The sequence below is a fragment of the Hibiscus syriacus genome, unplaced genomic scaffold (genome assembly GCF_006381635.1).
Source record: "Hibiscus syriacus cultivar Baekdansim isolate YM2019G1 unplaced genomic scaffold, ASM638163v2 tig00110198_pilon, whole genome shotgun sequence".
In the NCBI taxonomy this organism is placed as follows: Eukaryota; Viridiplantae; Streptophyta; class Magnoliopsida; order Malvales; family Malvaceae; genus Hibiscus; species Hibiscus syriacus.
The window spans coordinates 1893386-1921283 of NW_024062623.1; the positions used below are offsets into that span (position 1 = coordinate 1893386).

At 34.0% G+C, this 27898-nt stretch overlaps 4 protein-coding genes, 1 long non-coding RNA gene and 3 other non-coding genes across 9 annotated transcripts; 5 read left to right on the plus strand and 3 right to left on the minus strand.

Annotated features, from left to right (window-relative positions):
• Positions 1 to 1776: 1776 nt before the first annotated feature.
• LOC120218624 lies at positions 1777 to 3975 on the minus strand. 2 transcript variants are annotated; one of them, XR_005525248.1, is made up of 4 exons: positions 3875 to 3975; positions 3219 to 3338; positions 2711 to 2783; positions 1777 to 1981 (listed from the first exon to the last, which is right to left on the minus strand). XR_005525248.1 is itself a non-coding variant. In XM_039215557.1 (3 exons), the coding sequence occupies exons 2-3, from the start codon at positions 3301 to 3303 to the stop codon at positions 2707 to 2709; spliced, it is 162 nt and encodes a 53-aa protein (XP_039071488.1). In that variant the 5' UTR covers positions 3304 to 3345; positions 3913 to 3966. The 2 variants fall into 2 exon arrangements, 1 of the variants encoding a protein (XP_039071488.1); XM_039215557.1 differs by lacking the exon at positions 1777 to 1981 and having other exon boundaries at positions 2707 to 2783; positions 3219 to 3345; positions 3913 to 3966.
• A 979-nt stretch (positions 3976 to 4954) lies between these two features.
• On the plus strand, positions 4955 to 7962 carry LOC120218627 (COP9 signalosome complex subunit 4). Its single transcript, XM_039215558.1, has 14 exons — positions 4955 to 5084; positions 5154 to 5305; positions 5679 to 5782; positions 5882 to 5942; positions 6094 to 6186; positions 6274 to 6374; positions 6643 to 6751; positions 6834 to 6878; positions 7015 to 7083; positions 7172 to 7263; positions 7352 to 7394; positions 7521 to 7580; positions 7736 to 7795; positions 7888 to 7962. Exons 1-14 carry the CDS (start codon positions 4955 to 4957, stop codon positions 7960 to 7962), a joined length of 1194 nt encoding a protein of 397 aa, XP_039071489.1.
• A 1876-nt stretch (positions 7963 to 9838) lies between these two features.
• On the minus strand, positions 9839 to 11413 carry LOC120218430 (outer envelope pore protein 24B, chloroplastic-like). Its single transcript, XM_039215363.1, has 4 exons — positions 11123 to 11413; positions 10883 to 11050; positions 10623 to 10811; positions 9839 to 9934 (listed from the first exon to the last, which is right to left on the minus strand). The coding sequence occupies exons 1-4, from the start codon at positions 11408 to 11410 to the stop codon at positions 9854 to 9856; spliced, it is 726 nt and encodes a 241-aa protein (XP_039071294.1). The 5' UTR covers positions 11411 to 11413; the 3' UTR covers positions 9839 to 9853.
• A 5598-nt stretch (positions 11414 to 17011) lies between these two features.
• Positions 17012 to 19711, plus strand: LOC120218370. The gene is made up of 3 exons (XR_005525236.1): positions 17012 to 17193; positions 19293 to 19371; positions 19460 to 19711. It is a non-coding gene; the product is annotated as an uncharacterized LOC120218370 (long non-coding RNA).
• LOC120218660 lies at positions 17311 to 17397 on the plus strand. The gene has a single exon (XR_005525254.1). It is a non-coding gene; the product is annotated as a small nucleolar RNA R16 (small nucleolar RNA).
• LOC120218667 lies at positions 17443 to 17527 on the plus strand. The gene has a single exon (XR_005525260.1). It is a non-coding gene; the product is annotated as a small nucleolar RNA R16 (small nucleolar RNA).
• Positions 19712 to 21827: 2116 nt separating the features above from the next.
• TRNAE-UUC lies at positions 21828 to 21899 on the minus strand. The gene has a single exon. It is a non-coding gene; the product is annotated as a tRNA-Glu (tRNA).
• Positions 21900 to 25521: 3622 nt separating this feature from the next.
• On the plus strand, positions 25522 to 27043 carry LOC120218628 (putative S-adenosyl-L-methionine-dependent methyltransferase MSMEG_0095/MSMEI_0092). Its single transcript, XM_039215559.1, has 2 exons — positions 25522 to 25933; positions 26242 to 27043. The coding sequence occupies exons 1-2, from the start codon at positions 25552 to 25554 to the stop codon at positions 26886 to 26888; spliced, it is 1029 nt and encodes a 342-aa protein (XP_039071490.1). The 5' UTR covers positions 25522 to 25551; the 3' UTR covers positions 26889 to 27043.
• The last annotated feature ends 855 nt before the right edge of the window (positions 27044 to 27898 follow it).

Sequence of the window (27898 nt, forward strand, 5' to 3'; positions counted from 1 at the left end):
TTTATCAATGGTGTAAATGATAAAGGTAGAAGATCAACAAATGACTCTCTTTCTTCCCTAAAAGTTGGCGTGAAACCCCTATCAAATGTACCAAATTATTCTTTTAATTTAGTAAAGAAATTAGCTTAAAAATCTATTATAGAGATACTTGGATGATGAATCATCCTTTTTGAATTTGGGTAAATTATAGTTTTTATCCGTATACTTATACATGCACATCGGCTTCAAAGCTTTACTTGCGTTTCAAGCTACTAAATTCATAATTCTTGCATTTTCATTCTTAATAAAAAAAACTTCAAATTTAGACTTTAATAATTCAAAACTATTTTAAACTTAATTTGAATACTGAAAAGTAAATATTGAACATCGGGAATCGAAAAATTTACTAGACTGATTTTAAAAGTGTAATAACTCAAATGCTTCGCGTTCTTTCACTGGTTTATTATTTTCTTGGGATGCCTCTACTCCTTCAGCCACGATGGCTTTCCCCTTCATATCTGAATTGGCTCTCTCAATTGTTTTACTAGTCTTAGGAGAATTACATCTCCCACTTCGTGTTATAAGCCCAATTTCATGTTACCCAGTTGTTACAGGGGGAGTGGTTACATTACAAGCATAGTTTCATGGTACATGCTTGTTATCCTTACTGTCATTACTATATTTAGTGTTAATCTTTCGACTGCCCTGGATTTGGGAATAATCACCAAGGGACAACTTATGCTACATCTATTCTTAAGTCTCCTAAAAAAATTGTATTATTTGAACAAAAATGGAATTGGATTAGTATTGAAATATAATATTTATTTGATACGAATATATTGTAACATTTTAATTTTTTTTATATACTTGTTCATGGGGTAACTGAAATATGGTAGATTGTGACAGTTCACCCTAACTAAATTGGACAAAGATCACAGTGCAAGGCATTTTGAGGTCATAGAGGTGAATTAACAGAGGATGGATGATAAGTGGTTTGGTTTTCTGTTTTGCATACCCCTTGCATGAAGCCTTTTTCTTTTATACTTTGGGTATGTTGCTCCTTCCTATGTGTCGTCCTAGACAAATGGGTCAAAGATTAGTAGTTGAAGTGAGTTTAAATCGCTTCAATGGCCTTGGTGCACTTGCCCTAAAACCAAGTATCTAAATAGTGGTTGAGGTCGCGTTTATCGCAATTGCGAACAAAGCAGATGCTAATGTGGGTATCACAGTCGTACAATAACGATCTCAGACGACACCTTTACCGCTATATAACGCTCTCTATTCCAAAGTAGACCACTATTTAAATTCCTGCCTGGAACCGAGCTCGTTAGTGAAGGTCGCATCTATGAGTCACCAGACACAAGTTATGTGGAAAACAAACCCTGTGCGGTCTAGGACGGAGGAGTTGAGATATATTACAGAGGCATATATCAGAGGAATCCTCTGGAGGTATATTTCATAGACATATGGTGGAGGGTATAACAACACTTACAGAGTATTATACTCCTAGTTCTACAATCATTTGGATATGGCTCAAAAGTAATATAGGTATTAGATACAGAAACTTTAAGCAAAATGAAAAACCCAAAAGTAACATATGCTATGATATAAACATTTCATCTTTTAGCCACTAAGTCTTACATTGTCAAAGGCAAAAATAATTAAAACTACTGATGAAAGCGCTCATAGAAGGAGAACCTTAAACTATTTCTACCTAATTTAAGAGGAAAAAGAGATTTTTTTTTCTTTCAATGTTATAACTTATAACAGTTTCAACAATAGTTACAACAACGCCAATGTTCTAAAATTTCTGAAAGTAATGGCTTTGAAAATGGTCTAACAATACATGTGAGACATGCACCAGTTTACTCCATACTAAAAAGTTGTATGTAAATCCACATATAAGAAAGGTTTTCAACTGAATAATTCAAAAGTATTTCACAATACCATCATCATTGCAATCTGTCAGGCCAATGCCACCTCCCAACCCTAGTATAAATGCCTGAAATTTACAGAAAAGAAACAAGTATCAAGTGTAGTTGTAGTTGTAGCAGTCCAGGCCAAACTACCCTTAAGAGTAACTGCAGCACTAGATGTCAAGGAAGGGCATAATTGTCATTTTATTTTTGTTCCAACACTTTACACCGTCAATAACTTGAAAAGCATCCATCAAATTTTAGTTACATCATAAAATTAACAGAACATTAGTGTCCCATTTCAAAAGGTCATTTGCAATATTCACAAGACGATCAGCAAGTATGACATTAGTGTCCCATTTCAATATAAGTGTGCAAAAGCCCTAGAGAGGAAAGAGTGAAGAACAGAACATTTAGCCAGAACATTTAGCGATATCTAACTTTATCTACCATCTTGACCATCTATCAGCTTCAATAGTCTAACAAGTTCATAAAACGACTTTTTTTCATCTCCAATTTCCTCCTTTCCCTTCTAAATTATTTCTAGAAGAGCAAGAATAAAACCAAGTAAAGTTTAGCCTTATATTCACAAGGAAGATCTAAACAAGAACTGAATTCTCAAACATAAAAAGAACTTAAATATTTTCTGTGACGTGTAGACATGTCAACCAAAGGCACAAGAAGGTCAATACTTAATTATAAAAAACTTAACTATAAAAGAAAATTAGAATGATGACCCAAGTTTTAGACAATAAAATTTATCCCACCAAAATTATTTCAATGAAATGGAACCAGAGGACAAGGAAAGGATCTACCTTTTGCAGAACTCAGTTACATATCGTGAGCTATTGTAGAAGACGAACCACATCAACACAATCACCAATGTATCTTCCATGGTTTAGGAACTACCAATTGAGACATTACAATGCTACACAGACTTAAAAAACTGTTGTGATGAACAAAGAAGCCAATAGGACCCTTTGACTGTTCTAAATTCACAGATAAGATAACCGATTTTCTCAATTGCAAAAATCAAACATTGTAAAATATGACAACAGACCAAATTCTAAAACTGATAACATCATAGAATACAAGAAAACGGAAAACAACTCCTTATATAACAATATCAGCATAATTTTGCCATTCGAGAGGCTTCCACAAAATAACCGTTTTCATCATTTTTTTAGGTAAAAGATGAATAATGATTAAGTCATCAAAACAAAATATTAGAAGCCCTGAGTGAACAAACCCCGAAAATTCTAAACAAGAACTTATACATATTAGGTATCTATCTTTACATAAAAATGAAGTGGAAAAGGATACTGAAAAGGCAACGTTCCCACCAATCCAACATGTAGAGTCCGAAGGTGACATTGTAGAGATAGATCTTACGTTGAACCCAGTTCATATCTCTAAACCCTATAAACAAATGTAAATAGATGCCTGGAAAATTTATTGCAGACACAAACAATGATCAATAATCCAATAGAATAAAATAATACAAACTTACGCAGAAAGAAATTACGATTACGAAATCAGTTAAAAGATGTTGCTCAAATAATCTTAACTTATAATTCAATTTCTATCAGATGTAAATTATTTTTTCTCAATACAACGCCATGAAGCAAACATGATTATAATAAAGATGCGAGGAAAACTCGATAGTTCAATTTCCGAACATAATTGATATTGTTTACTTGACGATGCTATAAACCAATCAAGAGACATAATAATTATTCAAGGAAACAAAGACTGAAATTATGCCGAACCACAACAAAGTAAAATCATGAGCAGTAAAAATGAATATTGAACGATATTTCAGATGCATCCACGGATAAGGAGCTTAGGTAAAAAAAATAAAAAGCAGGGATTGAAGGAATTCTAAGCTAATTTCAATAAAAAAATAGCTTCAGATTTCTTGAACAACTAGACAAAAAAATAGAACAAAATATTGAGGATGAAAGGAATCAAAAGATAACCTCAACGATGCAGAAGGCGTCGAAGGCAACGCTAACGACGGTTCCGGTGGTCGGATCGAGAGAGTGGAGCCCCTATGAGATTTGCTAAGCCGAGGAGAGAAAAGGAAGAGAGAATTTTGGCCTTCAAGTCTTTTATGGTCGAAGAAGGCAGCGGATACTTTTCTTTTGGGCAAACTTCATCCGAGGTTACTCAATCATATATTAATAAAAAATAGGTAACTTGTTTTCTAAACATTATTATTTAATCACTTAATTAAAATATTATTACAAATAAATCACTGGTAATGAAATATTACAATATTAGACATAAAAGTGGTGTTTTCAGATATAATAATAATTATAGTATCTAAAATTTAAACACTTTATTAATTTTTTTCTGATTTAAAACAATTGAATAAATTTAATCATTCATATTTTAGATAATCTATTATTGTTCTTCTCTCATAAATATTATTATATTACTATCATGATACTTTTATAGTATAATAAAAATTTAATAATTTTTTTATTATTTTATAATATAATATTTTTATTCAATTATTACTTTTAACCGACATACATTTTTCATTTGACAATAAAATAATTAAATTAATTTAAAAAAATTAAATAAAAATAGTTAAATTTAAATTAAAAGTAAATTGATAGGATGCATAAATTTTGACTATTAAAATTATTATTATAAGAAAGCACATTATATATTTGTTTAAATCTTAGCGCAAATGATTTATTTGTAATAATTTTTTAATTGAGTGATTAAATTGAACTTTTAGAAAAAATGGCCCATTTGTTACTAAATACAAAATTGAGTGACTTGGTATTAATTTACCCTTTTATTTTTATAAAATGACGGTTTTTCCATTTATTGTGTAACGTGTCAGTTACCAATTTGTTATAACGGTAAACCTTGAATAAAAATTTTATTCTCTCGGTAATCTTACATACCCCGAATCAAACAGCCCACTTCCCCTCCCCCCTTCTCTAAGCAGTAACAGTTAACCTTCGACATTTCGTTAAATCTATCATCTCTCTGTTGGGAAAAAATTAGGGTTTCAAAAATTTTGAAGCAGAGATCGAAAGCCAATGGAGAGTGCATTAGCAAACGCCTCGGCGATTGTAGATCAGAGGCAGAAAATCGAGCAATACAAGCACATTTTGTCAACCGTTTTCTCATCGAACGATATCGTTCAAGCCAAGAAATTCATCGATCATAGTAATCGTTTTACCTTTTCTTGCCTTAAAGGTTGTTTAGAGTCTTTTAAGGTTTAATATTTTTTTTCAGTGTTGTCGGACGATGTTCCACTGGTGGTATCAAGGCAGCTCTTACAGACTTTCGCACAAGAGTTAGGAAGATTGGAGCCAGAGGCACAAAAGGAAGTTGCGCATTATACCCTTGCTCAGATTCAGCCTCGTGTCGTTTCATTCGAAGAACAGGTTCCTTTTATTTGATTGCTTACCCTTTTAATGAAAGTTACTTGAAAATTTGTTCTATAATTCAAAATAAAGCGTTTTTGAAGATTTAAATATCAGATTGTTGAACCTTTTTCCGTTGACGAGATGATTTGATTGAAAGATGAATTCGTTAATTTATATTTTTTTCAAACAGTTATTGTTCTTCTTCTTTTCCTCTTATGGTAAAGTTTTTCTCATGTCGTGGCTTCTAGTTTGCTTGGAATTCGTTTTGCAAAACAAGGAATAGTTTTTTTTTTGTGTGTGTGTTTTAGTTTTCTGTGGATAAGCTACAAATCAGCTTACGAAATCTGGATGGTTGTTAAAAAAAGCTGTGTACTTTGCATGAGTTCTGTAGGTGCTTATTATTAGAGAGAAACTTGCTGAGTTGTATGAGTCAGAGCAGCAGTGGTCAAAAGCAGCTCAGATGCTGAGTGGGATTGATTTAGACTCTGGAATGAGGTCTGATAGTAAGTTCCTTTTAATTTTACGGTGAAGGGTGTAGAACATGTTCTTTTGTTCATATTGATGATGCTTATCTGTTTTTGATATTACTATCAGGGTTATTGATGATACCTTCAGATTGTCAAAGTGTGTCCAAATTGCCCGTCTCTATCTTGAGGTATTGGATATTTTTAATTGAATGCCAGAATTATATAGGCAAGTTTGGATGTGTTAGAACGGCAAGAAGTAATTCGGTTACTTATTCAATTTCTGACATGTAAAATCAATGTTGAAAGGTGACCCAAAACAATTGCTTGAGTATTTTACAGGATGATGATTCCGTTAATGCAGAAGCTTTTATTAATAAAGCTTCATTCTTGGTTAGCAACTGTCAGAATGAAGTACTGATTTTACAATACAAGGTTTGGCATAGTTTTAGGTCAATTACTGTAACCTAGAGCTGGAAGTCAAGTCATTCTTTAGTTTAGTTTCTTTTCCCTGGTTTTCAGGTCTGTTATGCAAGGATTTTGGATTTAAAGAGGAAGTTCTTGGAAGCAGCATTGCGATACTACAACATATCTCAAATTGAGAAGCGACAAATAGGAGATGAGTATGTAATTAGGCCCTAATTGTTTTTGTAAACATTTCACTTAAAGCAGTTATTAGCTGACATATAAGGAAGCAAATTGACTCTCTGTACTTGTTCTACATCACTATATACATGGGGTTTGCATTGCTGATCATCATGTTTTGCATATCATGTACAGCTTTCATTTTGCTTGTATCTTGTTTTCTCTTTCTCTTTTCTTTTCTGAATACTACAATATGTTTGAGGGATTATGTTATGATACAAAATTTTCAATGTTCCGCTATTACAGAACAATTGATGAGGATGCACTGGAGCAAGCTCTATCTGCTGCTGTAACATGTACAATATTAGCTGCTGCAGGTCCTCAACGCTCTCGTGTTCTTGCTACCCTTTACAAAGTAAAAACTTTCTCTTGAATGTAATAGTTTTTTTTTTGTTTTTTTTATTCTAATAATGTCAATGACTTGTGGCATGTTTCAGGATGAACGATGTTCCAAGCTGAAGATTTATCCAATATTACAAAAGGTTTACTGTCTTGCATCTAGGTGCACACACACACACACACAGGCATTCCGTCATGCACTTGTTTTGCACATTGTTGTCTATATCTATCACATAACCTTAAAGTCCACCCTGATGGGAATTTTATGGAGATCAACAGGTTTACTTTGAGAGAATCTTAAGAAAACCTGAAATTGATGCATTTGCTGAAGAACTGAAACCGCATCAGGTTATAAAATGTTTGAACTAGCCTACATATTACGTTTACAGTAAAAGCAAATTCTACTTTCTTTAACTAACCTTTTCTTTCCCAACAGAAAGCATTACTTCCTGACAATTTCACCGTGCTGGACCGTGCCATGATAGAGCATAATCTTCTGAGTGCAAGTAAACTTTATACAAATATAAGGTTAGAAACATAACACTACCAGTTTTTCTTCTTGTCTTATTTCTAGGTTTGAAAATTTCTAACAAAGCTTTTGCCATCTTTGACATAGTTTTGATGAGCTTGGTACTTTGTTGGGCATTCCTCCTAATAAGGTACAATTCTTATGTTACAGTCTTTTAAGCTACTTGTGTAGCTTTTGGTTATCTGCTCTTTCTATGAGGAAAAACTTTCATATTTATAGTTAAACAAAGAAGATGATTGGCTGGTTTTCCTTACAGGCTGAGAAGATAGCTTCAAGAATGATTTGTGAGGATAGAATGAGGGGATCGATTGATCAGGTTTCTAAGTTTTTGCCTCGTGATTTTTTGCTACTTAAATGGATTCAATGATCAATTGATTTTAGGATTCTCTTCTCTAAGTAGAACCTGAGTTTACAAATGTCTTTATTCAGAACCATCATGCTGTTTAAATAATTAGTACGTGTATGCATCAGGTGGAAGCGGTTATACATTTTGAAGATGACACTGAAGAGCTGCAACAATGGGACCAGCAGGTAATGCGCTTTTGACCTTGGACTTAATTACAGATAAAATGGCAACCTCGCTTTGTGACTTCACAGATTTATATTGGCATATGATTATGCAGATTGCTGGTTTGTGTCAAGCTCTGAATGACATACTGGATAGCATGGCAAAGAAAGGCATGGCAGTTCCTGTGTGATCCGATGCACCAACCAGGAACAAAGAAACTTACATAAAGGATAGCATAAAGGAACGGTTGGTTACCTCTGGATTTTGCCCAATTTTGGTTTTTGGGATTTAGTTTTATAATTCCCATTTCGTCTATTAGGCATCATGGGGTTTTGGATGATCAGTTGAAGTGTCCAGTTATTATTGTTATTTTTGCTTTTCCTTTTTTGTCAGTTTGTTAAGTTTGCCTTATTGGCCTGTTAATGATACTCAAGTTAATAAAATTGCCAGAAATGTGCTTAATATTGGGTAGCTTTTCATGCACATTGAGTACTTCCTCAAAAACTACTACTTTCATCATACAAAATTATAATTATTTTATTAAAAATATGAAAATAAACCTAATAATATAAGTTGTATATATACAATATATTTAATTAAAATTTAGGAAAAGCGCGCAATTTTTTTGAGGTTTATTAGAAATTCAATTTAGTCTTACAGTTTGAAAAAAGGTTTAATATATAAAAAATTGTTCAAATTAGATCGATTTTTTCATTCAAGTGTTTAATTTTTATTTTGTTCAATCTAGGTGTTTAACGTTATAATGTTCGACCGTAACGGTTATTAAAAAATTTCGTTAAAATTTCATGAGGTAACACACGTCAAGGTAATGATAATTTTAAAAATTGTAATTTTTAAAATAAAATACAAAGTATTATTATTTTCAATAAAAAAACATTTGAAAAACAAATTCCACACGCCCCGTCATTCTCTACCTCCAGCCCCTCTCTCTCCAATTCCCCACCCCACACCCAACTTCCCTCCATCACGTCTCCACTGAACCGGCAAGCTGTCGGCCACCATCACCGTCGAACCACACACCCGCCGACCACTATCACCCACCCAACTAATGGCCATCATCCACACTTTCATGGATTACAAATTGCATGGCTCAAAAAAAAAAAAGGATTACAAATTGTTCCATCGTCATTCATATACGCCGTCGATATTTTGTACAAAGTTTATCTTGTTTGAACCATTTTTGTTCTTTGGCTGTTGGACCATCTGTTAATAATACAAATTCTTCAGTTAAGTTGTAACATTTTAGTTCTGCTCTTGCTTGTCCAAGACATCGTTGAAGACGGAACGGGAGAAGAGGAGGTAGGGAGGCTGGGTGTGGGGTGGGGTGGGAAACTGCAGTGGGAGGGGATTTTTTTTTTCCTGAAAAAAATATTTTACATTTTTAAAAATAAAAATTTTAAATTTATCAATGACATGTATTACTTAATGAAATTTTTTAACCGTCATTACAGTCAGAGCATTTAAAATTATAATGTTTGTAACGTTAGACCGAAAAAAAATTTAGACACCTACATAAAAAAGAGTATAGTTTGAATATTTAGTTTTATATTAAGTTATATAAAATATGTGTCATAACTATATCATTTTTTTCATTTAGATGCCTAATTTATTTTTTGATCAATTTAGATGTCTATTGTTACAACATTATCAGTTTAAGTGTTTCAACCGTAATGTCTGTCAAAAAATTTCGTTAAATGACATGTATACTTGTATGATGATAATTTTTAAGATTTTTTAAAAAATAAATTATTATGTTTAAAAAATATTTTTTTAAAAACTAGCCCCCTCCCACTCGCGGCCCCGCTCCCCCCAACCCCCTCCCGTCCGGCCGTCCCCTCCCCCTCAGGCATATTTACGTCAATTTCTCCCTGACATCCCACATTTTGTGATTAATCATGATTTGAATATGTTTTGTTGAATAATCTAGAGAGTCTCGTTACAAATATACTGGCTAAGCTTTTTATTTCCTTTTGATTTGATCTCAAACATGAAAGCAGTTTGTTCAAAATGTATATAATTCAAAACATGCAAATGGATAAATATTGATGAAAAAGAACGAATCACATGTCCAAATCCCAAGTACTCTCTGCAAATATTTTAGGCACCTTAGATTCTCCAGCCAGATTGACGGTTGCTGAGATCTGAAGACAACCAGACAAGGATTAAAGTAGACAAAATAGTACCTTCATAATCAACATTAAAAATAAATGTCTCTCCCTTGTTCCCATATGTAGCGGGATAAAGGGGAGGTAAGATAGTAGGCTGCCCCCCAACACCAGGTTGAGAGCAGCTTCCGTAGAATACCTCCGAATTATGAAATACCCTCCGTGATACACGATCCCACGACCTCAAGATTAAAAACCTTGTGCTCTACCAACTGAGCTGGATAGTCATATTATTGTGTAAATAAATAAACATCGTAGATTTTTTGTTATTATTCAATCTTAATTTATAATTTTATCTCGTTTTTCAGTAAAATAATTAAGGATTTTCACTTAATCATCAAACATAAAATTAATAGATTTACCTACAAAATCTCTTATTGTGTTGTAATTATATTGATTATATTATTGTGTTGTAATTAGTCTTCCAATGTACTTGCACTTTTCCATTCTCGTATATATGACATTATAATTTATACCAAATTTGTGCAGAAATAATGACCTATAGCTATAAGCTACACGGCTAATAACAAATATCCTATGGAACCTTATATCTGGCTTTAGAATTTTTCAATTAATTTTAAGAAATCATTTCAGAAAAACAATGGCAGATTCAAATATTATACTAAAAAGAGCATCAAAAAGGAAGAAACGTGGATGTGATTACCTTAAATTTCCCATTGAACTTGGAATTTCTGGACCACTCCAATGCAAAATCCCGAGTCCATGACTGATACGTCCCCTTAAAAACGTCGTCACATAATCTTTTCGAAACAGAGAAATCCCACACATTGTTTCCCAGATCATAACATGGCTCGTAAGTAGAATCCCCGCCATGCACGTAACTATATTTGACCTTCACGAGACATGAACGCAAAAATTTATAAAGAAAATATTTAGAATATACAAAATTTGGCTATCACTAACCTTCACGTTCCTCGTGCCGAAAATGTAACTAGCCGACACTTTGTTTGCAGGATCTAAAACCAATGCGCCGTCCATTACTGTCCGGTGACCTCCATGGTCGTGATTGTAGGTCAGCTTCAACGGTTTCTCCCCGACCCTGATCGAGTTCATAAACTGAAACCGAAAATCCTATCTCCCCCAAAAGAGAAAACGTAATTAAGATTCATCAAGAGAAAATGGGATTTCAAGTGAAAAGAGCACCTTATTGGGGACATCATAGTCGATAATGAAGGAGCCAGGTTTTTCAATGGTGAAAGTTAAATTGTTGAGCCTGGGACCTCTGATGATGTTGGCATCACTCATGGAGGCGAGTAGCTTGACGTCGCCGGCGTTGACGGCAACGGTAATGAAGGCGGTGCTCTCATCATTTTTGTATCTGCCTTTCAAAGACGTCTTCATTTCTTTCGGAAGATACAAGGAACTGAGATAAAGAGGGAGACGTTGGCGTAACCGTTCGATTTTTTTGTTTTTATAATTTTCAGTTTGCATCTCCACGACAAGCTATCAGTTCTTTAATTGAAACTTGGGTTTTTGCCACTATGGGCCTTGATATGGGCTTTTGCAAAGATTTGAGGCTTGGGATAAGAACAACTTTTAGCCTCTAATCTTGGCAACTTTTCTCAATTTTATCCTTATGTTTTTCACATTAGTCCCTGAATTTGGAAATCTTTCTCATTTTGTAATTCTTTTGATGATTATGCCACATCATTAAAATGATAAACTATAAGTTTGGGGTCTATTGTGAAAATAAATTCAGGAACTAAATGAAGACAAATGTCAAATTCAAGGACTAAAATTTACTTTATCGTTTTATTATTTACTATAACTTCAAGATTTAATCGAAAAACTTTTTATATTGAAGCGTAGGGGTCAACATCTTATCAAATCAAGTGAATATGTCGAGTTAGTCGAATTGATAAATTTTTGATTTGTCATCTTAACTCAATTTAAATAAGATACTTTAGGTTGAAAACTTAATTTTATAATCTACTAAATTATAAAATAATTAAATGACTTAAAAAAATAATTAGATGACTAAATACATAATTCATCCTATTTTTTATTAGAGACGGATTCGCATCTCTTTGGGGTTCCCGCCACAACTACTTTCAATTCATTTCATCAGCAAAACCCTATCACCATTTCCCCTTCTCCACCAGATCCAGTACGAAACTAAATTTTACGTTCCTCTCCTCGTTTTCTCCCCTTAACTGTCTCTGTCGCCGAAAACTCTTCTTTCTTTCAGTTCAGGTCAGTTGACGCACAATATTTTTTTATAAAATTTTCCCGCTTAATTTGACTAATTGTTATCCTTCAGTGTAACGCCTTCAATATTTTTTCCCCTTTTTATTTCTGGATTGGATTGAAGAAATGGGAATTTCTATTTTCAGGGAGAAAAGTTAGATTAAGCTAGTTATTGCGAAGTTAGTGGTTTTCCATAATAATGAATAGTTTACTCAAGCAATGGAAAATTGAACCTAGTTTGAACTTAGGTCAGTAACAACGATACTATCTAACGGAGGCAAAGAAGCTTGACCCATTAAACGTGGTTCAATTGCGAAGTCATGGAATGTGGATACTTGTGGGCGACCAGAGCTCAGGTTCAGGGTAATCATGGATGTAAACAATTTAAGGGAGATGGTCCATCATAATCAGGTTCCAGAATTTTTTCCGAGGGATGACTTGAAGAACCCGCCTACCAAATGTCATGTGGTCGGGGTAGAGACCTCAGGGTCTTTCATGAGAGGAATGAAAATCAAGGGTGAACCTGAAGATTTTGACTGCAACATTGATGAAGATGATTTTAGCTTGGACAATACGATGTTGAAACGGATTTCGGGTCAACGCAAAACAAAGAAAAGGAAACGCTTGGATTTTGTTGGTTTGGGTAAAGAAACTGTGGAAATCTACTCCAGTGTGAAACAAAAGTTCCCTAATTTTCAGAACATAGATAACAAATATGATTTTCAAGAGCCTCTCTTCAGTTCGAAATCTAAAATCTTAAAGAATATTAAGAGCTGCAATGATGATTTGCCACAACTAAATCAGGATTGGCCTGCACCTATTGATGTCAAAGTTGAGATTCCTGAAACTAAGGTGAATATTTTGAAGACCGGTGTGCCTTATCCTATGAGGGAACCTCAATACTGTTCTCTTAACAAAGTATCCTACGAGTATATGGAAAATTCTGAGAACAAGCTTGACGTGGGGGTTTCTGGTTGTGAAACCTTACTGGCAGACAATTCACAAACAGTAAAGGAACCTCAATATTGTTCTCTTAATGAAGTGTCCTATGAATATAGGGAAAATTTTGAGGCCAAGTTTGATGTGGGGGTTTCTAGTTGGGATACTGTTGTGGTACAGAGTCCAGAAATAATAAAGGAACCTCAGTTCTGTTCTTTTAACGAAGCCTCCTACGAATTTATGGAAAATTTTGAAACCAAGTTTGATGCGGGTGTTTCTACGTGGGAGATTGTACAGGTACACAGTCCAGAAACATTAAGTAATGAATTTTCTAACTTTTCAAGATATACGAAAGAAGATCATGATGTCTCCTCAGAACTAACGTCCCAAACAAATGATTATAGAGGTGATGTTCATGATAGTTACCAAAACGAGTCTCACAAGCGAGAGATGCCATGGCAGACAAGCTGCTACAATTTGATTCAAGTTCCTGAGACAACCATTGCTTCTGGTATGGAAACACGGGTTACATTTCCCCCCATAAAGTGCAGTGTTTCAGATGAGGTATCTTATGAATATACTGAAGATTATCCTAAATTTGGTGCTGGGTTTTCTGGTTGTGAGACTGTAAAGGTAGACAGTTCGGAAATGATCAGCTATTATTTTTCAGACTTACAAGAATTTGGAAAAGAAAGTTATACAGTAGACCCGCTAGCCTTTGCTGTTCCCTCAGAGTCAGTATCACCAACCAAGGATCATTGTACTGATTTCCATGATAGCCTTAAAGGTAATTCTTCGGAGCACAAGATGACTTCACAAACCTGCAATTATGGCCGAGCTGAAGTGCCTGGGCTGGACAGTGATAATTGCTCCCAATGCTTGGAACATAACAATAAAGATAGTGCATGCTTCTTAGAGAGCAGTACACATGACTGGTCTTCTAATATCAGAAACGTTGCCATCAGTCCTACCAGTGACAATAGCTTGTATCAGAGTTCATCATGCTTGAATCCTGAAAAACATTCAGGCCTTGATTCTGGTTATTCTTCTTCATTAAAAAAGCAACCCTCGGCACCAGCCCTTATAACAAGTAATTACTTTGATGCTTCTGGTAAGCCATTAGCATCACCAGGACCTCAAGATTATCATCAAATTAAGCATCAGCATCGTGCTCAAAGGCTTCACTTAAGAAGAAAGGTGTTCAAAATATGTTGGATTTTGATTAAGTGACTACTTTTGTTCTTTTTAAGCGTTCTCTAACTAAATTCTTTGACTTTCAGGTCATTTCTCCAACTTCTCGAGAGAGGCTTTGTCGGGCTATGGGGTTAACTGGGTTGGACGAAAACGAATGTCATCGTAAGTTAACAAAAGTTATTAAATTGGGATGTTAACTTTCTTTATGCAGTGCCTTTTAAATTGGTTTTCATGATATTGAAACTCTTATTAATATTATTTGATTGCTTCACCATAATATATGGAACAAATAAGTGGTAGCCTGGTAGAATTCCTATGCTTGAGTAAAACTGAGCTGGGGAGAAGAATTATCAGAATGAAATTGGTCTATGAAAATCGTTGTTATTACTCTCTTTCATGGTTTATTCAAGCAACTTAAGCTTTTGTAGCAAAAACTTTACCGTGTCTAATGTATAGAATGAGATTTTCTTGATATTATGTTCAATTTGTTCTTTCCACATTGTTTATGTTCATTCTCAAACAGCTTACATCTTTTGGCTTTAAAATTATGAGTGCAAGAGTAATCTAAAGCCAAACCATGATTTTTGTATTCAAATGCTATAAAATATTATGAATCACCAATTTTGGTAATGGAGCCTAGTTAACTTTTCCCTTTGCATTCCATATCTACTTGATGCTCAGTGGGATTTTATTCTATCAGAATGTAGGGGTAAGCTTTGTTTTGGGAAGTATGCCAATCAAAGGATTTTAAGAGTTCAAGGGCTTGATGGGTTCTGGAGGGATGGAGTAACTATCAAACCAAAATCAACCATGAGTAAAGAAAAACAAGATGAGAAAGGGTCCCCAACAAAAGGCATTCTCAAGGTTAATCATCCTTCTCAATGCCGTACACAAAACGTGATAGCATTCACACAGGGGCAAATGCAGGATTTCAAATCTTTAGCAACGAAACTCACAACAGAGTTAAAGTCGATGAAAGACTTTGTTAAGGGAAAGTTTCGCTTACAGTCGGAGGCCTCTGCAGCCGTATCTGCAAAACAAAATGCTGAAGAAGTGTGTACTGTTCACCCTTCTTGGTTATCGCTGAACTAGATTTAACGCATAAAATTGTGACAATTAGATGCTAGGAATTTACATATCTAATATCACTCTACTATCTTGGCAGGCCAGGGTGGCCATCGAAAACGCGACAAGAGCTGAAGAAACTGCAAGAAGATGGCTGTCTATGATGGCAAGAGATTGCAATCGTTTTTGTAAAATCATGGTATATTTAAGAAGGAAGGTTATATTTAGAAGCAAGAAAACGATATGGCTTATGTTTTTTGGTGATTTACCTTACCTTCATGGTGTAATTGCAGAAATTGACTGAAGATAACACTGCTGCTCCTGAACATGAAATTCAGAAAGGAAGGAAGGTTTCTTTTGCCGATGAAGCTGGTGGAAAGCTTTGGCATGTCAAAGGTATTTAAGAACGACATACACAGGATTTTTGCTAAGAGTATGGGAGTTCAAAATGTAGATTGCGGGTTGAGTAATTTTTAGTCATGTTTTGCTTGTATATGTATTTTGAGTGGTTTTGCTTGTATATGTATTTTGGTATCTAAGTCATTTGTCATGTCCCGTGACAAGTTTTATAAAATATGATAAATAATTAGAATTCATCATATTCACAGTTTTATACAATTTTTATTACGTTCTCGTAACAAGTTAATTTTTTAAATATATTTTATAAAAATTGTCAAGAGAACATAACGAGTATTGTAACAAATGATTTAGATCTCAAAATAAATTTTTTACATTTATATTTTTAAAATTTTTGTTTCTCTCACGATGTTTCTAAAATTTAAGCAAGTGCGGTAGTTATGATAAATGCCTACTTCATCTGATTCTATTGTTAAAATTGAATAAAATAATTGTATAAATTTAGGCTTGAATTTAAAATAAATCTTTAAATTATGTTTTTAAGTAAATAAATTATTTTTTTACCAAATTGGATCTTTAAATTATTATATGTAACAATTTTAAGTATCTAGATTATTTTTGTCAAAATTAGGCTCTAAACTATGTTCCTTTTTTGCTTTAAATCTCTAAATTATTATTTTTTTGGTCAAAACAGTTATATAATTTTATATAACATGTGAACATTACATTAATAAAAAAATCTAACTAAAAATGACGAGGCTTAAAATGATTACATATAATAGTTTAATGATTAATTTTGATCAAAAATAGTTTAGGGAGTCAAAATAAAAATATATATATAATTTAATGACTTTTTTTTACTTTAAGTCATAAATTTATCAATTGAATTTGATAAGTTAGTTTTAAAATTAAACGAATTGGAATTTAAGAAATATACAATTAGGGTTGAGATAGATTCAAATTTTAGGTAAAAATTCTTTAACACAATAAAATATTTTCAATTATACTATATATGATAATATTTACAAAATATTATTATATGTATATAATTTTATTTCTTTTCCGTTCAAAATTTATTTCTTTTTATTTTCTCTCTCAATTGTGAAAGCCCTCGAAAGGCCCAAATTAAAGGCGCCGCTCCATATAACTCAAACAGTAAGAAATAAAATACCCAAACTACAAAACCCTAAATCCTGCAATCCCTATTTAAATGACTCAACCCGTCTCATCTCTCTTAACATTACGCCTCCGAAGATCTCATTACCATCTCTCTCAGTTTGTAAGTGAAAATCTTTTTTAATTCGCTTCGTCCATTCAATTGATTTTCGTCAGCCATAAATCGCTTCTGCAAATTTCCATCTTATGTTTTATTAATTTTTTTTGTTTTGGGTTTTTGGCTGCATCTGTTTACCCTCTCCTTTTTGTAGTAAAATCAATGTTAAAGGAGATATAACGGATGCGAACAATGAAAGGTTAGCTTACCAGCCCATTGCATATCTTTTGCTTTGCCTTGGTGTCAAATGGACTTACCGATATTGTTTTTCGTTTCATAGAAACAAAAATCGTTGCTTTCAATGAAGGCTTTTTATGGTGGCAAAGGATGAATGTTTATCTTATCCTACACTCTGAAAAACCGTGTGGATCTTAATTTCTCTTATTGATATTCTGATGCCATTTATTTTTATATTTTTCTGAATTTTTTGTTGTTGGAATTTTCAAGTGAAGTCATATGATGTAAAATTTCTTATGCTAAACACTGAATTCTAAGTGTAGACTAATTAACTCTGCTTATTATCTGATGCCTTTGCTTTTGTTCTTTTCAACTTTAAAATAAATGGGATTGACTGGTATTTTCGATGATGAGAAGTAGCTGACGGGCGGTCTGAACTGATGCCATGTTGTATGTCTGCAATTATCCACTTACGGATTTTCTCTGAGCTCTAATTGATACACACTTTGTTTGTTTTCTGATTTTCATGTTTTTGGAATATGGTTTGGAGCTGGGGTAAAACATCTAATCTTTTTAATGCAATGATGAACTTGCTTTAACTATGTCTGGACATATGAACTTAGCTTACGATTACTTATGCATCTTCTGAGCATTGCTGGGTTTCTATGATGGAATTTAACTCTTGCAAAAATGTTTTATTTGCATTTTACAAATTGTTTTGTCTATAATATATTTGTTATTGAGTGTAAGTATTCTTGGTTTTAGATTTGTTCCATGTAGTTATTTGATGGGTTTTTTCAGTAAGATATAAATGACAGACGAGAGAAAAGTAGAAGGTGATGGATCATGGGTCTCATTAAAAGTCTTCAAATTTCTACTCTAATCAAATCTAAAACCAAAAATACTTGCTCAATTAACAAAAATATTATTGACACAACAATTTGATGAGCATAGTTAACGAATACTAGACTTGAAACAACAGCTCATGTTGTAACTCCTTTGAGATACCTTAGAATTTGTCAGGCAGCCTTCTAATGTTTGTCTAATGGTTTATGCATAAACTGAGTAACCTTATTAGCAGCAAAATGAATATCAGATCTTGTGTTCCAAATATGTTTAAGTGTGCCTACAACTTGTCTGTACAAAGAAATGTCAGAAAAGGGATCGCTATCGCTAGCTGTGAGGTTTAGAGTAGTTATACCATCGGTGTTGGTGTTGCGTCTAAAATGTTCGTATTTTCTAAAAGATCTATTATGTTTTTCCTTTGACGAAGAGTAATCACCTTTGTTTTGTGATGAACATGGGGAAAAAAAGAGTTTTCAAATCTTTTAAAGAAAAGAATGAATTGATCTCCTTGATAACATTGTTAATGCATTTGATCCAAATATCGCAACTTCATTGACTTGTGCTATTACGTAGACTTTATTTCCATTAATCTCACGAAAATGGAGCGAGACATCAGCTTGTGATGCTGTTTACTTTAGCTCTTCTAATAGACATGTCTTGAACTTGTTGAACCAGGCTAGGGAAGCCTGTTTAAGGTCTTACAAAGATTTCCTTTGTTGACACTGATATTTTTCATTCTAATGTGATTGTTCAAACCTAGGTGGCTGCTGCACGCATTCTTCTTCAGTTAAATCCACTTTAAAAAAGGCATTGTCAGTCCTATCTGGATTACGCTTAATCTTAAAAAGCCACTTACACCTTATTGGAACACGATCACTTTGAAGTGAAACTAGATCCCAAGGGTCCTTTTTTATTAGAGCATTTAGCTCGCTATTTACTGCTTCTCGCCATCCAGTTGAATTCATAGCTTGATAAACATCTGAAGGCTGAGTTGGACACATCTTTAACTAATGGTTGAGGACATATTAGAGGAACTAATGATTGATCTTTAACTATGCGATGAAGATCTGTTGTCGGTTTGATCTTGGTCTCAACATATGTTCAGTGTCGGATTAGACATTGTGTTGGATTACACTTGAACCTCTGATTGTGGTATGAGCTCATCACGTGAACAGGACTGATCTGAATTGAGCTGCTCAGAATGATATATGGGTTCAATTTTGGGGTTAGGCTGTTCTGAATAAGGCTAATTTTTTGGTTGAATAACTTTTACAGGTTGAAAGACTATCGTTGTACTGAGAAACAGGTTGTAGACTACTACTGGACCAAGAAGACATCACAAGCTTCGGTATTGGTAATGAAGGCTGACTCTAATGTCTGCATCTAAAACTTCCTTTTCAAATGAAAACTCTTTTTCATTAAATTGAATGTCTTGAACATAGATTCTCCCATTACTGCTAAGACATTTGTAATCATGCTGGAGTGGACTGGATTTAAGCTGGCTATAGGTCTAACTAGAGGAAAGCACTGACGTCCGAACACTTGAAGAAATGAATAATCTGCTTGTTTTTTTGCATTTTTTTCGAATGGTATTAGCCCTTCACAAGCTGTTTGTCGGTAACCTGTTAATGAGAAACACCGTAGTACAAAAAGCATCAGTCCAAAACTTAAAAGGTGAAGAAGCTTGTGCCATAATGGTTAACCCCAGTTCAACAATTTGTCTGTGTTTACATCTGATCAAGCGAAACAAAAATAATTAGAACATCGGTTCACACTTTGATTATTTGAAGCAAAACAATTGACAGAATCAGAAAGAAAAAAAGAATCTTTAGAATTTGTATTTTGTACTCTTAATTGCATCAGTAGACTTTAGCTTATACAAACCATCACTTTCCAATCCTTCAAGTATCGTATGCAGCGGTGGTAAATCCTTCACAAGACAACAAGTAGGATAAAACTTTATTTATTAAGCTTAGAAACTGATAATAAAATTTTCTTGATATTTGGAACATGCAGCAATTAATTTAAAAGCAAAGGTCTAGCATGTGTTACCAACGGTGCTTGTCAAATTCTAGATATTCGATCATTAGAACCATTAGCCACAGAAACCTTACATGTTCCTTGATATGGAGCAGAATTAACAAATGTATTGACATCCGATGTGAGATGGATTGTTGCCCCAAAATGGGTCCGCATCGCCAAAATCAAAATTGGAACAATCAAACTCGTATATACTGCATCAACAGATTCATTGACAACTGGCTGTCGCACCCGTGACCTATATTTCCAAATTCTTGAGCGATCTGTCCATTATTCTCAGAATCTTGACTGAGTGAACCATTACACACAGTGAAATTAAAACAGTGATTGACTGACATAATTGACCCACTTTTACTGCTATCCATCCCTTCAAATGAATGATCATATCGATAATAGCATCTGTTAGCAAGATGTCCTATCTTTAAGCAAATCTGACTTTGAGGACGTGACTTTCCTCCATAACTTCGACCACCACGCCCCCTGTAGGGCATTCGAACCTGCCCTTGGAAAGACCCTTGAGGAGATACAACAGATCTATAAGCAGTGGTATTCTGTAATCCATTCTGAGAAGGCATCACATTGTTGAAACTAGGATACATACCTTGATTGGGAAGACTTGAAAAACCCGGGCTTTGAACTGAGGTTGATGAATCTTGCCTTCGAACACTTAATAAATTACCATGATGATTAAGATAAGTATGTCTTTGACCTAGGTCATTTGAGTGTGGACCTTGTACCATGTTGATCGCAAGATTTTGAGTTATCTTGTTGTCGTGCTTCAGTGCCAAGAAGTATACTGCATACTTCATCAATCTTAAACGGTTGTTGGCTGGAGGTAATAACTGCAACAACTGGTTCATATTCTGGTGGAAGATCTGAAAGTATAGCTGATATATGCATTGTCTTTTCAGCTATAAGATTGAAAGTACAGAGACAATGCATATCTCCAGCCAACAACTGCAACAACTGTAAGATTGTCACAAGTTGTTTGGATTTGTGCAAGGTACTCCCTCATGGTTTGATCTCTCTTTCCTAGTCTTTTCAGCGAGCAATACAAATGCATAATCCTTGTGGTGGATGAGATTGAAAAGATATGTTGAACTTTTTCCCAAATTGCAGACAAGGGCTGGCAAGATTGAAGGACTGATAAAGGCAAGAAGCCAAGAACACAAGGCACTGTCTCGTTGTTTAAATGACAAATTCTGTATCGAGAACTCTAACACCATTATTAATAACATATTGAGATGGTATTGACACAGTCCCATCAATATGTCCAAGTAAAGCAAGACTTTCAATGGCAAATAGAATTTGATTTCTCTACAACAAGTAATTTATATCAACAAGTCAATTGTAACAGTTTTATTAGTGAAAGGCTTTACCATACTCACGTTGGAATCACTTGCAGCCATTATCTTTCTGACTATAGCTGAAAACCATTTGCAGGATTTGCCAAACCTCTGATATCATGTAAACTGTAAAGAACAAACTATGAACCAAGACACTATTATACATGGTATTGAGCAACAGAAGATGGTGTCTTGTATAAACAAATGGGTGATCTGCAACAGAAACTGTGTTTAACAAGTTTGGGTAATGGTATTTGTTTTATGGGCAAAATGGATTCATAAAAGTGATTTTTGTTCCAAATCAAAGTAAGACACTATTATAGCATGTTAACAATCTCATTTCAGTTTGTGAATAAGCTTTTACTGGAGCGGATAATGATGAAGAACGCAAGTATTGCAGCACAAAAAATAAGTGAAAAAAAAATTCCATTGCAGGGAATTGAACCCGGGTCTCCTGGGTGAAAGCCAGATATCCTAACCACTGGACGACAATGGAATACATCTCTTAAATATCCAATTCTATATATATTTAAAATGTTTTTTTAAAAGATTAAGTGTAGGACACATTTTACGCCTATAACTTGTCAAGTTTTCTGACATTGCTATCTGAATTTATCAAAATAATAATAAGAAGAAGAAGAAGAATAATAAACATTCTTAAAATATCATGAATTCCTAAGACAATAAAAATGAGATTTTTTTATATATTCTAAAATAATAAGTTTTATTTATATATTCTTCAAATTCAATGATGCTTCCTGTTCAAAGAACTATTGCGTTAAAATTACATTTTTTTTATGTATTTATAACTTATTAATGTTTACAATTTTTATTTAGAAATTATTTGATTGAAAATAATAATTTAATAGATGTTATTCATTGGATTAAATCTTAAGTTTAATTTGTACATGCCATTAATATCTTAAGTGATAATTAATATATAACTAGGATTATAATTTATTATTGACATGCTTTTATCAATATTATAATAACTTTAATTATTAATTCTTATGTGTTATAAAAGTTTTATTTATGTGTATACAGCTCTAATTATTATTAGATTTTGTCATACTTACATTGTGGGTGAAGGAATATATATATATATATTTTTATTTATTTAAAATTTATATATGAATTTTCGTGTTATTAAATGATTTTTAATATATACACTTTTGTACACCTGATTAAAATAATAAATTTATCTAAAGATATATTATTTTCGTTTTGAAGCATTCCATTGACCTGGGTGTTGTAGAAATCAAGGCCTGATTACATGTGATCCTCTTGTACTGGTTATTATATTCTATCATTTGGATGTTGAATTTCAAGTGAAAGTTAAGTTTGTGAGATAATTCAGCAGTACAAGATCATAAAACCTCGTATTACTGATTAAATATATATTTTACAAATGTAATTGTTTAAACTCGAAATTAAAAAAAATAATATTAACTTTTATTATTGAGAACATATCCATATAATATTTTTACTTTGAATAGATATATGAAGTTCTATAGTACATTTGTTAAAGGTATATGATAAATTAGTTTTCTAACATTTATATAAATAGTTACTTTGGTTCATATTTTTTATTTTTAAGTATTTTAACTCTCAACACTTTAATTTTTTGTCAAAATAATATCCGTTGAATGAAAAATGTTAGTTAATTACAATCAATAAATGTTGCTAAGGTATCATTTCAACATGTGTTTAATTACTAAGGTGATATGTATCATATTTTAAGGTAATGATTCGACACACATCACGTCATCAAAGAGACGACGTGATATGTATCAAATCATCACTACAACCTACATCATATCAACAGTTAGACATATGTGAAAATAACATACTAATAACATACATTGATCATTAGACAATTAACGATTTCATCTAACATGAATCGTTTTGACAAAAAATTAAAACGTTGAAAATTAAAATATTCAAAAAATGAATAAGGGTTGAAGTGATTATTTGTGCAAATATTAAATGTTAATTTTGTTATTATGCCATTTGTCAATAAAATATACATGTTGAAGAACTGGAATTATATCCACTTGTATGGATTTTCATACAATTTCTTGGGGTTTGAAAGGGGAACGGCATGTTGGGCAGGTGGGTTTCCTTGCAAACCAAAGATCAATACATTGTGCATGGAACATATGGTTACAAACTGGGAAAACCCTGCATCGTTCGCCACCCTCAAAACCATCCTGGCAAACCGCACACTTCATAGACGACGTCGTATCTACCCCAAACTAAAACCAAGGGAGCTGCTGTATCTCTTCCATGGCCAAACCCTAACCATCCTCTTCTTTGCTTCTTCCATCGTCTCCATGGATGAGTAGGTAAAATATTACAAGATAAACTAAAACAAGGACGCTAATGCCCAGAAATGGAAAAGGAGGCGATGGTGGGGGGCAAAGGAAGCACTGATTCTTGGAGAGGATTAAGTCCTGAAATGCCTATAAATATCTGGTTTTTTTATTCTTGTAATATTTGATTGGGAACTCGAATACGAATCATCACGTGTCTTTGCCTTGAAAGAGTGAAGCTGGAAAGTGAGAATTCAATAATCTTCTATGGATTAATTTCCAAAGGACAATTAGAAGCAAACCAGCAGGTCAACAGCTTCGTCATTGCTTCCATAAAACAACTTCACATGCATTTTTTGTTTGTTTGTGTTAATACAAAAATAATCGCCTAAACAATTTTTCAGTGAATCCAGGTGTCTATTGTTACAAACGTTACCATTTTAAGTGTGCCGACCTTAACGACCTTTAAAAAGTCTGTTAAGTGACACATGTCGCATTCATGTAATTAAATTAAAATTAGGACTAAATTAATTGAATGTACAAGAATTGAGGATCAAATATCCGATTATACCAATTTTGTTAACTGTCACGTAAGCACTTCTTTTAAATGTTAACGATAGGTGGCTATATCGAAACCAATTAAATAGTTAAGTGGTCATATCGACTCAAACCTCATAATTAGATGGTCATTCAAGTAATTTACCCAAAAAATAAACTTATTTAATTATTGATAAAATTTTGAAATTTTATTTTAAGAGTTAGGATCTGCTTACACAAAACTCATTTAGTTTTACACATAATTAGGATCGTTGGATGAGTGAAAATCATACATAACATTACATTTTGGTTACCCTCTGTTAAAAAATTAACATAACTGCTAATGTGGTATTTTTATTTATTTTTCAATGATAACATGACATTATCTTATGGTGACACATCATCATCGTCGTTAATTTTTTAATGTTAGGTGACCAAAATAAAATCAAAACTAAACATTTGGTATGATTTAAAAAAATAGTTGGATGGTCGAAACAGAATAAAAGTGATAAATGTGTACTAAACATGTAGTTTACCCTTAATTTTATGGGTTTGTAATGAGTTTGTTTTATAGTTGGGTCAGGCTTAAACTTGAAAAGGTATCCCAAAATTTTCTTTTCCTAGGCCCAACGGTCCCAAGTCTCATGGTTTTCCGATTGAATGGTGTTTTTTTTATAACCACTATTATTTTATTAATCGATTAATTTGGATTAGTTATTGCAAAGATGATGATCATTTCAACCTAATTTACTCAATTCGTAAACTTTTTGAACTCTTGACGGTTTCACCTATAAGTTATCTCGGCCCAACCGGCCAATCCTATCGGGTTTTAACCACCGTGCTTTGGTTTTGAGAACAAAGCAAGAAGAGTGTTTTGGAGTGAAGACAAGCGCTTACCTGATCTGAAAATGAACATCTATTTTTGGGAAGGCATCATCTATCTTTATTTTTACTCAATTTGGGGACTAGGCTTGGGAGCCACCACCTCACATCTAATTCCTGGCCGATATGGGACTGTGGGAGCCATTCATTGCTGGCCTTTCGTACCAATAAGGACACACATCAAAAAGCCACCAAAAAAAAAAACACTAAGGTAAAAGAAATGGCTGACAGTAGTGGTCGTGGACTACTTCCCTTCCCTTCCTTTTCATCAAGCTCCGGATATGACTATGATTTCAACAGTTCTCTTAGACGTTGGTTTCTATGTGTGGCTCTCTTTTCTTATCCCCCTGCGCAACACTTTTTGGTTTGTATTATATAATGCACGCATTATCTCTTCTAGTCTTAATTTTCAGTGGCATGGATCGTTCCAAACAAGGAAATGCTTCCCCGGAAGACCATGAACTCGAGCTAAACCTTCCAAACTTGTTGCTTACGAAAACGGTTCGAGAACTCTATGCTAAGATTGTGAAAGAGTGGGATTTCCTCAAAAAATCGGCGTGCCAGACGGCAGCCGGAAGAGCCCTGTGGAAACATGTTATTCATGACCCTCTTGCAGATGTCCTTGCAGGAGAAACATATCTAAGAAACCTTCATGAGAAGATTATGAAAGATCGCCACAACAATGCTCGAGAAATTTCGGGAGTCATCCTGGCTGTTCGAACCCTTTGGTTCGATTCGAAGATTGAAGCTGTTGTTGATTCCTTGGGTGGTGCAGCTCAAGTTGTTCTCCTTGGTGCAGGTTAGCAATCACTCAGACTCCACACCAAATTTACCGTGTAATACTTACAGCATTAATGTTAGAAGCAATGAAGATATGCACATCCTGCTTTCACATTGATATTTATTGAACTAGATTGCTCAACAATCAAGACTAATGACTAAAAATTTAACAAATGCTACAAGATCATCAGTGTAATTTTATAGCCTATGAAAAATTGGAAATATGTGCCTCAGTGTAGGCTTGCATCCAGAGCAGATAAGTTTTTCCCCAATTCCGAAGAACACCGGACATATTTCATAATGAAAATGCATGATCATCATTTGCAGGAATGGACTCAAGGGCATACCGCTTAAGCTGCTTGAAAGAAAGTGATGTCTTTGAAGTAGACTTCCCTGAAGTCCTGCAAGTGAAAGCTGCTCTTCTTGAGGAGGCTCTCGAGTCCACGGAACATCTTCGGTTGATGGCAAAGTCCTTAACAAGAGTAGCAGCTGATATTAGAGACAACGACTGGCTTGAAAAGCTACAGATCTCCGGGTTTGTACCGGAAAAGAATACTGTATGGGTTCTCGAAGGCATCATCTACTACCTCTTGAATTCTCAAGCCATGCAAGTGCTGAAGATCGTAGGTGAAAAGTGTACTCTCACACACACAGTTCTCTTAGCAGATTTCATGAACAAAGCATCAACAACGCTCTCGAGTGCTACCTTCCATTTCTACAGTGATTGGCCTGATCATCTACTACCATCTCTAGGATTTTCTCATGTTAAGCTTTCACAAATAGGTGACCCAGATGCGCATTTCGGCCTCATGCATGATCCATTGAATTTGTTCAATAAGCTCCGAAACTTGCCAAGGTCAGTAGAAACGCACCCGGACGACGGAACGCCATGCTGTCGCTTATATTTGGTGCAGGCTTCTGGTTCACCTAATCAAACAGTATCCTTGAAAGCATCATCCCAACGTAGCATATAGAGATCGTAACCGCAAACATACATAGTGGTTATGATATAGATGCATGAATGATTGTTTGCAGCGTTGTTCATTGAATATAAAAATTCAACTGAACACAAGCAGCAACATGATTATCAAGCTGTATAACGAATCTTTAAATTATATAAGAATATACTATCACATAGTACTGAAATTCTGGGCAGTTTCTTTGTTAAAAATTAGTCCATATTCTAGTATAATTAAGCATATTTAGGACTCCAATTCAAAACAGGGCAGCCTACTCCTTGTATTTACCAAGCACCCTACTGCATTTTTACACATTTCAAGACTCAAAACGGCCTACAACAAGACACTAGACAGCAGTAAATTCGAAAATAGACACCAATTCATTACAAAAACAGCACACGCACTTAGAAAATTATGCAACTTATTTAGCTGCTGTTTCGGTCACCATTTAACTCTGTTTAAATGCTGAAATTCCAGGTTTTCAAGAGCCTGCAGGACAGCAAACAGGCTGCTGATTTTAAACACTAAAAGCTAGTGATTTACCAACCAAATTCGCACAACACTAAATCTAAGACAGTTTGCAAATTTTCAGCAATGATCTAAACCTATTCTATTACATGCACAAGACTCAATTCTCAAAGAAAACTCAACCGCGAAGTAGCATCTACATTACATAAACAATCAACACATCATAAGTTCAGTCAAACACAGGACATCAAGCGCAAAGAATTATAGTTACAACTTACAAGCTCAAGTGTCAAATACCAAGTAGATATAATCCTTAATACATGACCTAGTTCGAAGTTCAAACAAACATTACACTACCAATGACCCTATCACTAGACCTAATACTAAGGCCGACCATAATCAGCACATGCCACCTTCTCTAGGAGCCAATAACTAAATGTATACATATGTTAAGCGAAACCGTGACTTGTGCAACGATGCGATCCTCGTATTAATGGCGTACCTATACTTTATCGTCTGCAAGGTTAACAAAGAAATGAAATGAACTTTAGAAAGCT